This window comes from Anomaloglossus baeobatrachus, chromosome 1, assembly GCF_048569485.1.
Source record: "Anomaloglossus baeobatrachus isolate aAnoBae1 chromosome 1, aAnoBae1.hap1, whole genome shotgun sequence".
Taxonomy (NCBI): domain Eukaryota; kingdom Metazoa; phylum Chordata; class Amphibia; order Anura; family Aromobatidae; genus Anomaloglossus; species Anomaloglossus baeobatrachus.
This window is the reverse complement of record NC_134353.1, coordinates 515,067,899-515,085,847: the sequence shown is the minus strand read 5'-3', so window position 1 is coordinate 515,085,847 and position 17,949 is coordinate 515,067,899. Positions and strand designations below refer to the sequence as shown.

Below are 17,949 nucleotides of genomic sequence, written 5' to 3'. Positions count from 1 at the left end.
TAATAACGATGAGCAGGACTGTATATTCTGAATGTAAATATACCCTAGGAGGGCTGAATAATGGTGGAGAACACCTAATGAAAATTCAGAAGAGCTCTGTCACAGTCATGTAGAGCAGAATATGTGATTCTAAAATGATTGATCAAAATATAGAGAAAAGCAGCATTTTGGTAAAAGACCGTTCTTAAGTTGTCATAACCCTACATCATTTTAAAAAGTAGGACTTTATGGGTCAGGCATAGAGATGAGCAGATCTATTCACTGATGATCCACTTCAAGTTCAACTTCCTGAAATTTGCGATTTCACGGGAATTTGAACATTTTGAGATTCTATTCGATTCACACACACACAGAAAATATCTTATCCTATCCTGTACCATTTCCCACTATTCTGAAGCATCAGAGTGGGCTAATGTCATTTTGCATTGCTTCCCCATAATGCCCTGCAGCTGACATCTGACAAAATCATCCTACCTTATACAATGGTTGGTCAGTACCTGGACCATTACAGCTCAAAGGATCACAGTGGAGCACAATTTGTACAGCAGAGTCATTTTCCATCTCACTCCTGTGAACGTATACTTTTAAGATCAGTGGGGTCCTATCTCTGCCGAACAGTGTAAGATTTTATGGTCAGATGGTTCTTCACTCTCTTTTGTAGAGTTTAAGCTGTTATGATCGTTAAGGTCAACTCTTGTCAAAAGAGTGTAAGCTCTTGTGAACTGTGGGGTCTTTTCTCTCCTGTATATTGTAAGCTCTTATTGAGGAACAGAGTCCTCTCTCCTGTAGAGTGTAAGCTCTTATTGATCAAAGACATTTTCTCCCCCTGTAGAGTTTAAGCTATTATTGACCAGCAGGATCCACTCTCCAGTAGAGTGTAAGCTCTTATTGATCACCGGGGTCTTTTCTCTCCTGTAGAGTGTAAAGTCTTATTGTCAGCAGAGTCCTCTCTCTCACTTTAGTAGACTATAAGCTTTTATGGTCAGCAGGATTATCTCTTTCTAGCCTGTAAAGCATATTTTACAAATAATTCTAAGTTTTTCAGTATTAAAATTTTATTACAAACAAATTTTGGGGGAAAAGTTGTTGAGTTCAAATTTCAGAAGAATCGCTTACCTCTAGTCAGGCAATATTATTTTGCACAAATTGTGTGCCTTCTATGTGTAGAGATTTTATATACATATATATATATATATATATATATATATACATATATATATACGTATATGTATATGTATATGTATATATATATATATATATATATATATATATATGTATATATATATATATATATATATATATATATACAGTCATGAAAAAGTTTGGGCACCCCTATTAATGTTAACCTTTTTTCTTTATAACAATTTGGGTTTTTGCAACAGCTATTTCAGTTTCATATATCTAATAACTGATGGACTGAGTTATATTTCTGGATTGAAATGAGGTTTATTGTACTAACAGAAAATGTGCAATCTGCATTTAACCCCTTCATGACCGGCCGATATTTCGCTTTCCGTTTTTTTTTTCGCCATTCTTTTTCTGAGAGACGTAACTATTTTATTTTTCAGTCAATATGGTCATGTGAGGGCTCATTTTTTGTGGAACGAGCTGTACTTTTAAATGAAACCATCACTTTTACCATATAGTGTACTGGAAAATGGCAAAAAAATTCCAAATGCAGAAAAATTGCAAAAAAAGTGCTATAGCACTATTGTTTTTGAGATATTTTATTCACTGTGTTCAATATATGGTAAAACTGATGTGTGGGTGTGATGCCTCAGGTCAGTGCGAGTTCGTAGACACCAACCATGTATAGGTTTACTTTTATATAAAAAAATATATTAAATTAAAAAAAAATCGGAAGTTTGTCCGAAAAAAGTGGTGCACGTTTTACGCCATATTCCATGACCCATAGCGTTTGCATTTTTCGGGATCTTTGGCTCAGTGACGGCTTATTTTTTGCGTCTCGAGCTGACGTTTTTAACTGTACCATTTTTGCGCAGATGTTACGTTTTGATCGCCTCTTATTGCATTTTGCGCAAAAGTTGTGGCGACAAAAAAAGTCGTTTTGGCATTTGGAATTTTTTCGCCGCTACGCCGTATACTGATCAGATTAATTGATTTTATATTTTGATAGATCGGGCGTTTCTGAATGCGGCAATACCAAATGTGTGCATATTTTTTTAACCCTTTAATTTTCAATGGTGCAGAATGGGGAGTGATTTGAACTTTTAGGTTTTTTTGTTTTTTTTTTAAATTTTTTAAAACTTTTTTTTTAACTTTTTTTTATTTTACTAGTCCCCATAGGGGGCTATTGCGCTCAGCAATCCGATCGCTCTGCACTATCTGCTGATCACAGCTATACAGCTGTAAACAGTAGATACGCTCACTTTCTTTTTCACTGTGCCGTGGGCACAGCGAAAGTGAAAGCAATTCATGTGTAGTACAGGAGTCATCACATGACCCTATGCTACAATGACAACTACCGGAAGTCACGTGATCGTGTCACGTGACTTCCAGTATCGGGCGGTAAGTAAAAGTTTACCGTGATCGCGCTTATAATGGCGCTGTCACATATTGACAGCAACATTTAAGGGTTAAAAGGCACGAGCAGATAACGATTCTGCTCGTGCCTAGCAGGCACACATCTCAGCTGTGAAAATCAGCTGAGATGTGCGCCGATCGCAGCATGCTGCCGCCGGCAGACCGCGGGCAGCAACGCTATGACCGCTAGGACGTAATTTTGCGGCCCATGGTCGTTAAGGGGTTAAACCAAATTTGACCGGTGCAAAAGTATGGGCACCTCAACATAAAAGTGACATTAATATTTTGTAGATCCTCCTTTTGCAAAAATAACAGCCTCTAGTCGCTTCCTGCAGCTTTTAATGAGTTCCTGGATCCTGGATGAAGGTATATTTGACCATTCCTGTTTACAAAACAATTCCAGTTCAGTTAAGTTTGATGGTTGCCAAGGATGGACAGCATGCTTCAAATCATCCCACAGATGTTCAATGATATTCAGGTCTGGGAACTGGGATGGCCATTCCAGAACATTGTAATTGTTCCTCTGCATGAATGCCTGAGTAGATTTGGAGCGGTGTTTTGGATCATTGTCTTGCTGAAATATCCATCCCCTGCGTAACTTCAACATCGTCACTGATTCTTGCACATTATTGTCAAGAATCTGCTGATACTGAGTTGAATCTATGCGACCCTCAACTTTAACAAGATTCCCAGTGCCGGCATTGGCCACACAGCCCCAAAGCAAGATGGAACCTCCACCAAATTTTACTGTGGGTAGCAAGTGCTTTTCTTGGAATGCCGTGGTTTTTTGCCTCCATGCATAATGCCTTTTTGTATGACCAAACAACTCAATCTTTGTTTCATCAGTCCACAGGATCTTCTTCCAAAGTGTAACTGGCTTGTCCAAATGTGCTTTTGCATACCTTAGTCAACACTGTTTGTGGTGTGCTTGCAGAAATGACTTCTTTCGCATCACTCTCCCATACAGCTTCTTCTTGTGCAAAGTGCGCTGTATTGTTGACCGATGCACATTGACACCATCTGCAGCAAGATGAAGCTGCAGGTCTTTGGAGGTGGTCTGTGGATTGTCCTTGACTGTTCTCACCATTTTTCTTCTCTGCCTTTCTGATATTTTTTTTAGCCTGCCACTTCTGGGCTTAACAAGAACTGTACATGACAGATAAAATGACAGTTTAAATCTCTGAGGCAACTTTTTGTATCCTTCCTCTGAACAACTATGTTGAATAATCTTTGTTTTCAGATCATTTGAGAGTTGTTTTGAGGAGCCCATGATGCCACTCTTCATAGGAGGTTCAAATAGGAGAACAACTTGCAAGTGGCCACCTTAAATACCTTTTCTCATGATTGGATACACCTGCCTATGAAGTTCAAAGCTCAATGAGGTTACAAAACCAATTTAGTGCTTTAGTAAGTCAGTAAAAAGTAGTTAGAAGTATTCAAATCAAGAAATTGATAAGGGTGCCCATACTTTTGCACCGGTCAAATTTTGTTTAAATGCAGATTGCACATTTTCTTTTAGTACAATAAACCTCATTTCAATCCAGAAATATTACTCAGTCCATCAGTTATTAGATATATGAAGCTGAAATAGCTGTTGCAAAAACCCAAATTGTTATAAAGAAAAAAGGTTAACATTAATAGGGGTGCCCAAACTTTTTCATATGACTATACAGTGCCTACAAGTAGTATTCAACCCCCTGCAGATTTAGCAGGTTTACACATTCGGAATTACCTTGGCATTGTGACATTTGGACTGTAGATCAACCTGGAAGTGTGAAATGCACTGCAGCAAAAAAGAATGTTATTTCTTTTTTTTTTAAATTGTGAAAAGTTTATTCAGAGGGTCATTTATTATTCAACCCCTCAAACCACCAGAAAACTGTTTGGTTCCCCTAAAGTATTAAGAAGTATTTCAGGCACAAAGAACAATGAGCTTCCCATGTTTGTATTAATTATCTCTTTTTCCAGCCTTTTCTGACTAATTAAGACCCTCCCCAAACTTGTGAACAGCACTCATACATGGTCAACATGGGAAAGATAAAGGAGCATTCCAAGGCCTTCAGAGACAAGATTGTGGAGGGTCACAAGGCTGGCAAGGGGTACAAAACCAAAGAGTTGGGCCTACCTGTCTCCACTGTTGGGAGCATCATCCGGAAGTGGAAGGCTTATGGAACTACTGTTAGCCTTCCACGGCCTGGACAGCCTTTTTAAGTTTCCTCCCGTGCCGAGGCCAGGCTTGTCCGAAGAGTCAAGGCTAACCCAAGGACAATAAGGAAGGAGCTCCGGGAAGATCTCATGGCAGTGGGGACATTGGTTTCAGTCAATACCATAAATAACGTACTCCACCGCAATGGTCTCCGTTCCAGACGAGCCCGTAAGGTACCTTTACTTTCAAAGCGTCATGTCAAGGCTCGTGTACAGTTTGCTCATGTTCACTTGGAGGACTCTGAGACAGATTGGTTCAAGGTTCTCTGGTCTGATGAGACCAAGATCGAGATCTTTGGTGCCAACCACACACTTGACGTTTGAAGACTGGATGGCACTGCATACGACCCCAAGAATACCATCCCTACAGTCAAGCATGTTGGTGGCAGCATCATGCTGTGGGGCTGTTTCTCAGCCAAGAAGCCTGGCAATCTGGTCCGCATCCATGGGAAGATGGATAGCACGGCCTACCTGGAGATTTTGGCCAAGAACCTCTGCTCCTCCATCAAGGATCTTAAGATGGGTCGTCATTTCATCTTCCAACAAGACAACGACCCAAAGCACACAGCCAAGAAAACCAAGGCCTGGTTCAAGAGGGAAAAAATCAAGGTGTTGCAGTGGCCTAGTCAGTCTCCTGACCTTAACCCAATTGAAAACTTGTGGAAGGAGCTCAAGATTAAAGTCCACATGAGACACCCAAAGAACCTAGATAACTTGGAAAAGATCTGCATGGAGGAGTAGGCCAAGATAACTCCAGAGACCTGTGCCGGCCTGATCAGGTCTTATAAAAGACGATTATTAGCTGTAATTGCAAACAAGGGTTAATCCACAAAATATTAAACCTAGGGGTTGAATAATAATTGACCCACACTTTTATGTTGAAAATTTATTAAAATTTAACTGAGCACCATAACTTGTTGGTTTGCAAGATTTATGCACATGTTAATAAATCCTGCTCTTGTTTGAAGTTTGCAGGCTCTAACTTATTTGCATCTTATCAAACCTGCTAAATCTGCAGGGGGTTGAATACTACTTGTAGGCACTGTATATATATATATATATATATATATATATATATATATATACAGTTAGGTCCAGAAATATTTGGACAGTGACACAAGTTTTGTTATTTTAGCTGTTTACAAAAACATGTTCAGAAATACAATTATATATATAATATGGGCTGAAAGTGCACACTCCCAGCTGCAATATGAGAGTTTTCACATCCAAATCGGAGAAAGGGTTTAGGAATCATAGCTCTGTAATGCATAGCCTCCTCTTTTTAAAGGGACCAAAAGTAATTGGACAAGGGACTCTAAGGGCTGCAATTAACTCTGAAGGCGTCTCCCTCGTTAACCTGTAATCAATGAAGTAGTTAAAAGGTCTGGGGTTGATTACAGGTGTGTGGTTTTGCATTTGGAAGCTGTTGCTGTGACCAGACAACATGCGGTCTAAGGAACTCTCAATTGAGGTGAAGCAGAACATCCTGAGGCTGAAAAAAAAGAAAAAATCCATCAGAGAGATAGCAGACATGCTTGGAGTAGCAAAATCAACAGTCGGGTACATTCTGAGAAAAAAGGAATTGACTGGTGAGCTTGGGAACTCAAAAAAGCCTGGGCGTCCACGGATGACAAAAGTGGTGGATGATCGCCGCATACTTTCTTTGGTGAAGAAGAACCCATTCACAACATCAACTGAAGTCCAGAACACTCTCAGTGAATTAGGTGTATCTGTCTCTAAGTCAACAGTAAAGAGAAGACTCCATGAAAGTAAATACAAAGGGTTCACATCTAGATGCAAACCATTCATCAATTCCAAAAATAGACAGGCCAGAATTAAATTTGCTGAAAAACACCTCATGAAGCCAGCTCAGTTCTAGAAAAGTATTCTATGGACAGTAGAGACAAAGATCAACCTGTACCAGAATGATGGGAAGAAAAAAGTTTGGAGAAGAAAGGGAACGGCACATGATCCAAGGCACACCACATCCTCTGTAAAACATGGTGGAGGCAACGTGATGGCATGGGCATGCATGGCTTTCAATGGCACTGGGTCACTTGTGTTTATTGATGACATAACAGCAGACAAGAGTAGCCGGATGAATTCTGAAGTGTACTGGGATATACTTTCAGCCCAGATTCAGCCAAATGCCGCAAAGTTGATCGGACGGCGCTTCATAGTACAGATGGACAATGACCCCAAGCATACAGCCAAAGCTACCCAGGAGTTCATGAGTGCAAAAAAGTGGAACATTCTGCAATGGCCAAGTCAATCACCAGATCTTAACCCAATTGAGCATGCATTTCACTTGCTCAAATCCAGACTTAAGACGGAAAGACCCACAAACAAGCAAGACCTGAAGGCTGCGGCTGTAAAGGCCTGGCAAAGCATTAAGAAGGAGGAAACCCAGCGTTTGGTGATGTCCATGGGTTCCAGACTTAAGGCAGTGATTGCCGCCAAAGGATTCGCAACAAAATATTGAAAATAAAAATATTTTGTTTGGGTTTGGTTTATTTGTCCAATTACTTTTGACCTCCTAAAATGTGGAGTGTTTGTAAAGAAATGTGTACAATTCTTACAATTTCTATCAGATATTTTTGTTCAAACCTTCAAATTAAACGTTACAATCTGCACTTGAATTCTGTTGTAGAGGTTTCATTTCAAATCCAATGTGGTGGCATGCAGAGCCCAACTCGCGAAAATTGTGTCACTGTCCAAATATTTCTGGACCTAACTGTATATCTTACATTCATAATAGGCATATTTGTTTTAGTTTATCTTTAAACAGAACCCATCATGTAAATAAAACGCTATTAACCTGCAGACATGGGGCTAACCTGTACGTTAGTAGTGTGCAGCTGCTGTACTAAAAGGCCCCTACCAGGAGAGAATTAACTTTATTCGACACAGCAGTCTCAGGCTTTCAGTCGTTGTTCAGTGCACAGTGAGCAGTGGCTATAACCACTCCTCGGCACTGGTTGACACTCGGCTCTGAACTGATGTGATGCTGAGCCAGATATCGGTTAGTGCCAGGGGGGGATTAGAGCCATTGCTTTCTATGCACTGAGTGATAATTAAAACAGCCCCAGCCACACCCTAAAAACTGAAAGCCCAAGGCTGCTGGGAGGCATAAAGTTAATTTCCTTCAGGCAACGAAGTTCTTAGTGTGATGGCCACACAGCGTCCTAACTCTATTAACCTGAAGATTAATCCCATATCTGCAGATTAATAATATTTTTTACATTATAGGTTCCCTTTAATATATTTTCTAGGATTCTGTAAGTTCATTAACTATATGTTTGGTTGGTTGCTTGAATTAATTTACAATTAAGTCAGAGTTAACTTTTTTCTATAGAATTAGGAAAGTTTTATTTTAGTTGATCTTGCAGTATATGAATATAAAGCTGATTTCTACAGAATAGTTTATGTATAGATTTAATATTTCCACACAGTGATTTATCTTGGGAAATATAAGTCTTTTTGATATTTCATCTACTGTACTTTGAAAGCCTTTGGCTTCAGCATTTTAATTTTCAAGCAAGATAAATTTTGTCCAGCTGCTCAAAATAATGCAGCACTATAATTATTATGTTAATTGATTTTTCATGCTTTTTATTTTCCTAGACTCTGCAAATGGGCATCAAACACTTCTCTGGGCTATTTGTCATGCTCTGTATAGGAATTGGAGTGTCTATTCTTACCACTATTGGAGAACATATTGTTTTTAGATTGGTCTTGCCAAGAATTAAAAAGAAATCAAAATTAAAATATTGGCTCCACACTAGTCAGGTATGTATAGTTATATCAAGTAATGTTCAGTTGTATATTGCGTTTCTATACTACAAAGTACAACAACTAGAATTCATCTGTTATTTATAAAATATACCTGGTGAATGTTCCTAACTGCTGCTTTTCCAAATATGTGTCACACTAGGTACGGGGGAGTGCCAAGCAAGTAGCAAAAAGGAATGGAAACCCTGACCCTTGACCAAACCTACCGTTGGCCCCTGGGGTCCCTCACCACCCTAGATAGGTTCCACACCTATTCACTGAGCCGAATACCTGACCCTAGGATGACCCTAAAGCTGGAACTTAGATAAGCAATAGGTGGATGAGCTCTTCATCAACCCCACTATACACTAAAGAAGACACAGGGAGATCACACATGGGGAAGGCACATGAATAACCTATCTCCAGATGCCTCAGGAAGAAGTTCAGCAAAGAGCAGCAGCAATCCTACAGATTAGTTGCATCTAGAGCTTGTAAATATCACCAGCAAAAGTCCAGCAAAAATAAGAGTATTTAAACCTAAGGGGAAATACAGATGATTAGCAGCTGAAGGGAAGAGGAACTCTGCATGTCATAAAGGGAAAAGGATAAAAACCCAGCAAAAGAGATACCTAGTGCATTGCATACTAACAACAGGAATAATAGAAAGTCAGGGAGCATTTTGGGCAGCCAAAAGCTGTGACCTTCTATTGCTGGACACCACAGGACTCTCTGTCACCAATGACACACCCATCACAATAGGATTCGCAGAATAGAACATAAATTCAAAAGAAGTTTAAAAAACTCACCAAAAACAGCCATTAGCCAACAAGGATCAATCAGTAAATGCACTAGCAGGATGCAGCCGGCCCCCTATGATAGAGGTGGGGGTAACACAGGTGCAGAACACCAATAAGACAACCACACTCAGCCTACCATTTAATGGCATTTAATGGAGGGGGTAGTTGATGGTATTAAACATGCACACAGATGAGGTTTGCATAGGGCGCCAGTCACAAAGGTACATGTGATGCACAGTGTCTGGCTTACAGCCTATTGATGATGCCCATACTATTAGATCAGGTGGGCTACTCAGCACTATATAAGTGCATCCCACAGGACAGACATGACAAAGGGGCCTGGCTGCATCCTGCAGAAAATTGTTCCAAAAAAATATATAAAATATTTAATAAAGTGAGGTATTGGTCCATATTTTGGCCAAAATATGTAAGCTTGTAACCTGACGTCAAGGGTCCCCATGCTTATGAGTCCCCACTATATTCAAAATAATTCACAGCATAGGACATAAATTCAAAAGAAGTACAAAAACTCGCCAAAAACAGCTATTAGCCAATAAGGGTCAAACAGCAAATGCACTAGCAGGATGCAGCCGGCCCTCTATGATAAAGGCAGGGGCAACATAGGTGCAGAATACCAATGAGACAACCACTCACAGCCTACCATATCATGGAGGGGATGGCTACTGGTATTAAACATGCAAGCAGATGAGGTTTGCTACTGCATTTGCTGTTTGGCCCTTTTTGGCTGATGGCTGTTTTTGGTGAGTTTTTTTAACCCGTGACAATGTGCTAGCAATAAGGAATAGTAATTTCTGTTGCCTTTATATTGGATTATTGGTTGGTTAGGTGATAATATCAGGGTTTAGTAATGGTTAAAAGTTATATTGCCAAGTTTTGTACATGGTTTACATTTCATCCTGAAAACTGAAAAAAAGGACAGGAGTTGTTAACCAGTACAACTCCATCCTCAGAGAGAGTTATCACAGTTTCCTATAACTCTATAGGTGCTTGCTTAGTTGAATAAGCCTTAACCCCTTCAGCCCCCGGGCACTTTCCGTTTTTGCATTTTTGTTTTTTGCTGCCCTTCTTGTGAGAGCCATAATATTTTTATTTTTCAGTCAATCATGCCATATGAGTGCTTGTTTTTTGTGAGACAAGTTGTACTTTGAAATGAAAGCATAAGTTTTACCATAGGGTGTACTGGAAAACAGCAAAAGAATTCCAAGTGTGGAAAAACTGCAAAAAAAGTGTGATGGCAGAATAGTTTTTGGAATGTTTTTTTCACCTTGCTCATTATATGGTAAAACTGATTTATGGGTATGATGCCTGAGGTCGCTGCGAGTTTGTAGACACCAAACATGTATAGGTTTACTTGTATATAAGGGGTTAAAAAACCCACAAACTTGTCGAATAAAAGTGGAGTACGTTTTGCGCCATTTTCCAAAACCCATAGCGTTCTCATTTTTTGGGATCTATGGCTCAGTGATGGCTTATTTTTTGTGTCTCAAGCTGACATTTTTAATGGTATCATTTTTGCGCAGATGCTACGTTTTGATCTCCTGTTATTGCATTTTGCGTAAAACTTGCAGCGACCAAAAAACGTAATTTTGGCGTTTTTTTGCAACTACGCCGTTTACAAATCAGATTAATTGATTTTATAGTTTGATAGATTGGGCATTTCTGAATTCATCGATACCAAATATGTGTATATATTTTTTTTTAACCCTTTAATTTTCAATAGGGTGAAAGGGGGGTGATTTGAACTTTTAGGAGTTTTTTTGTTTTTTTTTAAAAAACTTTTTTTTTAACTTTTTTTATTTTATTTTACTAGTCCCCCTAGGGGGCTATAGCGATCAGCTATCCAATCGATCTGCCCTATCTGCTGATCAGAGCTATACAGCTGTAAACAGCAGATTTGATCACTTCCTGATTAATTCGGCTCCGGGCCGAGTGAAAACAAAAGTGACTCGTCATAGCTATAGGCGTCATCACATGACCCTGTGCCACCATGGCAACCACTGAAAGTCACGTGATCACTCACGTGACTTCCGGTGGGGGCGGCGGTAAGTGAAAATCATGGCCGCACATATATACATCTCACTGCCAGACTTTGGCAGCGAGATGTTTGAGAGTAATATGGGTGGAATGCGATTCCACTCGTCACATGCAGGCACACATGTCAGCTGTTGAAAACAGCTGATATGTGCACGGATTGCCGCATCCTGCCCGCGGCAGGGGGCGGGGCTTAACGTCACATGCTCCATGACAGATAAATCCATCAAAGGTCGTGAAGGGGTTAAAAGGAATGTATTACAGTAATTTTTTTTTTAGGCATGAACTGATTAAAAACAAACAAAAAATAATGGCATACTCACCTTCTAGAGCCTGCACATATCCTGCGCAGAGTGCTCAGGAGTTCTCCACCAGCTTTGGGAGATGTGTCTGCCCTGTTCGGAATGCCCAACACTGCTGCACCCTACAATTAGCTGCTGTAATTTGGTGACAAGAAGAACATGTCATCACTGTTTTCACAATCAAGTGCTCCTCTAGTCACCAAATTGCTGCTGTTTTAAAGATTATAATGCTGGGATTGCCGAACAGGGCTGACACCACTTCCAGAACTGGTGGAGACCTTCAGAGTGACCTTAGCTGCCTCTTTGGTGCCACTGGAAGGTGAATATGCAATTTTTTATTATTTCTAATTAATTTATAGCTTTTTGGAGGGGTAGTAACAAAGGTAACCTTTTTTTACACCGAATCAAGCTGGCAATCAGCTGAAAGCTACAGAGTTATGTGTTTAATACAGATGTGTTGACATCTATAGAAGAAGCTCTGAATTTCTTTTCGTACCCATCAGGGAAACAAATGGTGATCAACATGTATACACTGGGATCAGTACAACAGAAGCCACTGTAAGCAGCTTTTGACTTATAGTTGGTGATTACCATAATGTATATGATAAAGCGTTGTCTTCATAAGACAATCACTTAAAATGTAGAATCCTTTTAAACAGAGTCTGTCACCCCAATACTCAGATTAAAACATTTATATGTTCACCTAAGTACTTATACATCATATTTGTGGTACAGGTTTTAATTATTTTCTTTTATGTAAAAACAGAAAACAAACTTTTCAAGATGGGTAGTGACCATGGTGGCCATTTTGAAGTCGGCCATTTTGCATCCACCTTTATTTTTTCCATTAGGAAGAAGGTCATGCAACACATCAAACGTATTTAGAATTTCACAAGAAAAACAATGGTGCTCTTGGTTTTAACGTAACTTTATTCATTCATTAGTTATTTACAATTTTATGACCACTTATAAAATGTGTTCAAAGTGCTGCCCATTGTGTTGGATTGTCAATGCAACCATCTTCTCCCACTTTTGACACTCTGTTAGCAACACCACAGAAGAAATGCTAGCACAAGCATCCAATATCCATTGTTTCAGATGCTGGATATCTTGTATCTTCACAGCATAGACAATTGCCTTCAGATGACCACAAAGATAAAAGTCTAAGGGGGTCAGATCGGGAGACCATGGTGGCCATTCAACTGACCCAGGATGACCAATCCACTTTCCAGGACACTGTTCATGTAGGAATGCTCGGACCTGACACCCATAATATGCTTACATTGACAATCCAACACAATGGGCAGCACTTTGAACACATTTTATAAGTGGTCATAAAATTGTAAATAACTAATGAACGAGTAACGTGATTTCAAAAACCAAGAAAACTATTGTTTTTCTTGGGAAATTCTCCATAAGTTTGATATGTTACATGATCCTCTTTCCATTGGAAAAAATAAAGGTGGATGCAAAATGCCGACTTCAAAATGGCCACCATGGTCACCACCCATCTTGAAAAGTTTACCCACTTCCATATACTAATGAGCCACAAACAGAAAGTTGATATCACCAACCATTCCCATTTTATTTAGGTGCTTACATATAAATGGCCCACCCTGTAAACAAAATAAATAATATCTGTACCACAGACATATTTTTAAAGAGTTCAAGTCCCCAATATGAATTCAGAAAGCCTTAAATAGAGTATTCCCTTTCAAGCTGGTCATGGACAGCTGACTAAAAACTTAGACAGTGGGGGTTTTATTATCAATGTTGTGAGAATTATTTTCTGAGACAATGACAATTGTGCAAAATGGACACCATTTATGAAAGGTTTTCTTAATTCGATAATCACGAAAATAAAGATTTGCATGGCTCTACATAAACCTCATTGAGCACACAAGCCACACTAGGGCTATAAACAAAGACATTCAAATACATCCTTGCAATATAGTTACATAGGAAATACATTACAATTTTTAAGAGTCTTTTGAACACTTAAGTGTAATTTTCAACCTGGCCATCATTTCCATGGAAAAGTCAATTTCTCGTTATTTCAAGCTTGATATTTGGAATATTATAAAATGCTAGAAATTGTAGACATCCACAGAGAAATCCAATGCCAAATAATTATTTGTTATTGTGCATATACAGATTTATTGCTTCTTTTTTTGTCTTTCTCTCGTTTTTTTTTTTTTTGTCAAAAAAACAGCGTCTCCATCGAGCTTTAAACACATCATTCAATGAAGAGAAATTTCAGCAAAAACTGAAACGACTAGAGAAAAGGTACAGTACTTTTAATGTGTCTGTCATGGTATCTGTGCCATGATGTATTGAATCTTCCATTAATACTGCAAACTGAGAAAAAGGCGAATCCTGATGCACACTTAATAAGCAATATTACTTCCCACAACTTCTGTATTGTGAATATTAGCAGCTGGCGTAAAACTGATCTTATCCAATCTGTCAACCAATATCTTATCTTGAAAGCTAAAACATGTCTAGGAATTTTATTATGTGGCAGAAAATGTGTGTCCCAGAAAGAATATGCTGTATTTACCCTCATTAGAATGGTAACAAGTGATAAAGCAATACTAGATTTATTGGTCTGACATCTAGCTATGCCTTACCTAGAGTAGACCATCTACCATATTCTATCTCTTAGGATTTTTATAATGTGTTACACATTTAACAAGTTAAAAACAACGCAATATACGGGCTTATTGAGACGTCAGTTCTTCACATTCAAATTCTGTATTTTTCATGGGTGGCACTCAAACCTATAATCTATTGGGTGGATTACATGTCCATTTCTTTTCTTTTACCAAATGGTCCATGGACAAATATGGAGACTGTCTGATATTGGTCTGATTATCAGATATGGATCTGTGAAAAAATTGGAACATTTTTCATGGACCGTTAGGCTAGTTTCACACATCCGGCTTTTCGCCGGTTTACCGGATTCAGCACAAGCCAGTACAGTGTATACAGTACAATGGCAGCACGACAAGCGCCGGTCACATGCTGTCATGTGACCGGAGCATGTGACCCAGAAGTTGCGGCGCTACCATTGTACTGTATACACTGTACTGGCATGCGCCGAATCTGGCAAACCAGCGAAAAGCCGGATTTGTGAAACCGGCCTTAGATAGGAGAAGCTGAAGATAACACTTTTATTTGCCATCTAAGAGAAAACTGATGAAACTCAGACCAAATTCTGATGAAGCTCATGAAAATCTGATGAAACTCTGCTCAAAAAACAGGGATGAAACTCTGACTTTCTTCTTGTACAAGAAATACACTGACATCTTAAGGAGCCTTATGGTTAACCAAAGGAATAATACAAACAGAAATGTTTACAAAAGGAAAGTATGCATGACTAGCAAAGGCTACCTACATAGCCAATCTACTTATGCAGAAGAGGTAACCTTAAAATTTCAGTGAAAAAACTGCATCATAGAAACCTGTACATAATATAGCCAAAGGTTATAGCAGAGGCAATGAGCCTAAATTTTATCCGAAAGTAAGCATATTCTGCACAATCCAGCCTTGTGCTTTTAAGCATTAGACTACATTCTTTTCCAAATTTTATAGGAAGCAAGGTAAATTATATCTCATAAGAATTGTAGCCCACTGCAAAATATACGGTATATAATTGTTGCCAAATGGAAAATGGAGAATGGAATGGCTATAAGGGCTCGTGAGCACGTTGCGTACTGACATGCATTTACGCTGCGTATTGCACTGCAGCATAAATGCATGCGTTCTGCCTCCCCTGCACAATCTAAGAAGATTGTGCATGATCCATGTGCACGATGCTTTTTTGAACGCAGCGATTTGGATGCTAAAATTTTGACCCAAATCCGTGCGTTCATAAAAGCAGCATTTCAATTATTTCTGCATTCTGGATGCAGCTCCCACTCTGTCTATGGTGGGGGCAGCAGCCAGAGCGCATGAAATCGGCTTTTTTTTTTATTTAAAAAAATGCTGCATTCATTCTGCAGTGTTTCTGCAGCGATTTGACGCACATATGCTGTCAAATCGCTGCAGAAGAATCATTCAAATTGTCTCTCCAGGAAAGGAGACAAACTCTAGCGCCACCTATTGTAAGTAGCAATCCTAAAAGTCACAAGTGGTCTTTTTAACAAGTCTTTTCATATGACCTAGGATATATGCCAGATCCAAATCCCAATTTGCAGACACCGTGTTTTGGGGTGATTGCCCCTCGTCAGTGCAAAGTATGGGTAACTGATCTGGCTTATGAGAAGCTTTGTAGGGATCACGGGGGAAGACTAGTCTCCTTACGGAGACCTGACAAACCAGTCTGGCTGTCAGTGGTGAGGGGACTTATAGCTGCAATGCCCCTCTGGGAATTATTCAAATTGTCTCTCCAGGAAAGGAGACAAACTCTAGCGCCACCTATTGTAAGTAGCAATCCTAAAAGTCACAAGTGGTCTTTTTAACAAGTCTTTTCATATGACCTAGGATATATGCCAGATCCAAATCCCAATTTGCAGACACCGTGTTTTGGGGTGATTGCCCCTCGTCAGTGCAAAGTATGGGTAACTGATCTGGCTTATGAGAAGCTTTGTAGGGATCACGGGGGAAGACTAGTCTCCTTACGGAGACCTGACAAACCAGTCTGGCTGTCAGTGGTGAGGGGACTTATAGCTGCAATGCCCCTCTGGGAATTATTCAAATTGTCTCTCCAGGAAAGGAGACAAACTCTAGCACCACCTATTGGAAGTAGCAATCCATCAGCAGTTACGTGCGCATGAGCCCTAAGACTGCACACTGTGGAAACATTTCTACCCTGAATGTATATCTTAGATCTGATAGGACCAGTACACTTAATTTAAAATTCCATGTCAGAATGGCGGCTTTCCCTGCCTGCATTCCAATATTAAAATAAGCATGTTAAATAGTCCACCACTAGCCACAAAAGCTGATTTTAATGTGTAAATTATACAGTCATTCTGACATGGATTTTCAAAGTAGGTTTGCAAGCCCTGCCAAGTCATGGAGATCTTTCTAAAGCGGGCTTTACACAAGTGACGCACATCTAGCGCCGTTTGACATATCGTAGCGTGTGACACCTACGAACGTCTGTTAACGAGCAAAAATACTCACCTTATCGTTGCTCGTTGACACATTGCTCATTTTCTAAAAATCGCACGTCCTTCTGCGCGCCGGTTGTTCATCGTTCCTGAGGCAGCACACATCGCTCCGTGTGACACCCCGGGAATGATGAACTACAGCTTACCTGCAGCCGCCGGCAATGCAGAAGCAAGGAGGTGGGCGGGATGTTACGTCCCTATCATCTCCGCCCCTCCGCTACTATTGGCCGGTCCCTATGTGACATCGCTGAGACGCCGAACGTCCCTCCCCCTTCAGGAAGTGGATGTTCGCCGCCCACAGCGGGGTCATTTGGAAGGTAAGTACGTGTGATGGGGTTTACGACTTTGTGCGACACGGGCAACAAATTGCCCGTGCTGCACAAACGATGGGGGCGGGTGCAATCGCTAATGCGATCGCATGAGAAATTGATACGTGTAAAGCAGGATTCAGGCTATGTGTGAACACTGCTTTTTTCTCCTGAAATTTTGCGCTTTTTTTGGGTGCAGTTTTGGTCTCAAAACTGCATGCATTTCCTTCCCCAGCAAAGTCTATGAGATTTAATTTTTGCTGTCTGCACGTTGCAGGGGATTTTTTTGCTGTGTTTTTGTAGTGACCACAAAGAAGCAGCATGTCAATTTTTTTTGCGTTTTTCCCTGCAATTTTTATCTATGGAGTGTAATAAAGAAAAACGCAGCAAAAAACGCATCAAAAAATGCATCAAAATGCATAAAAAAGCGCATCAAAATTAACAGAAACGCATACTTTTTTATGCATTTTTGCCACAGATGTGTTTTCGTGTGGTTTTTTTTGGGCCCAAAAACGCTGCATCTTTGTGGTCAGAAAAAAACGCAGCGTACGCACATAGCCTAATAATGCTAACAGTTTGTATTGTTAAATTTGGTGATAATTTCCATTAAATGAAAAAATAAAATGGCATATTTTACTTTTTGAGGACACAAAAAAAATGTATAATATTGCATCATTTGCACAATCACTACATTACTAACCTATGCTTCAATATAAAGATATCACCGACTTTGAGTGAACTGATTGTATCAAAGGGCAATGAATAAAAAATTATTACAGATTGTATTTTGCAAGGATAGCTCTAAAGGGCGCTTTAAACGCTGCAAAATCGCTAGCAATGTTGCTAGCGATTG

General features: G+C 39.7%; 1 protein-coding gene across 2 annotated transcripts in view; it reads left to right on the top strand.

The window, feature by feature from the left end:
• GRIN3A (glutamate ionotropic receptor NMDA type subunit 3A) overlaps positions 1-17,949 on the top strand; it is an 813,333-nt gene that overhangs the window by 749,447 nt on the left and 45,937 nt on the right. For both annotated transcript variants that reach the window (XM_075316157.1, XM_075316160.1), the window contains exons 8-9: positions 8,374-8,538; positions 13,884-13,957. In XM_075316157.1, coding sequence (XP_075172272.1) covers positions 8,374-8,538; positions 13,884-13,957 — 239 coding nt within the window. The remainder of the gene's footprint in view (positions 1-8,373; positions 8,539-13,883; positions 13,958-17,949) is intronic.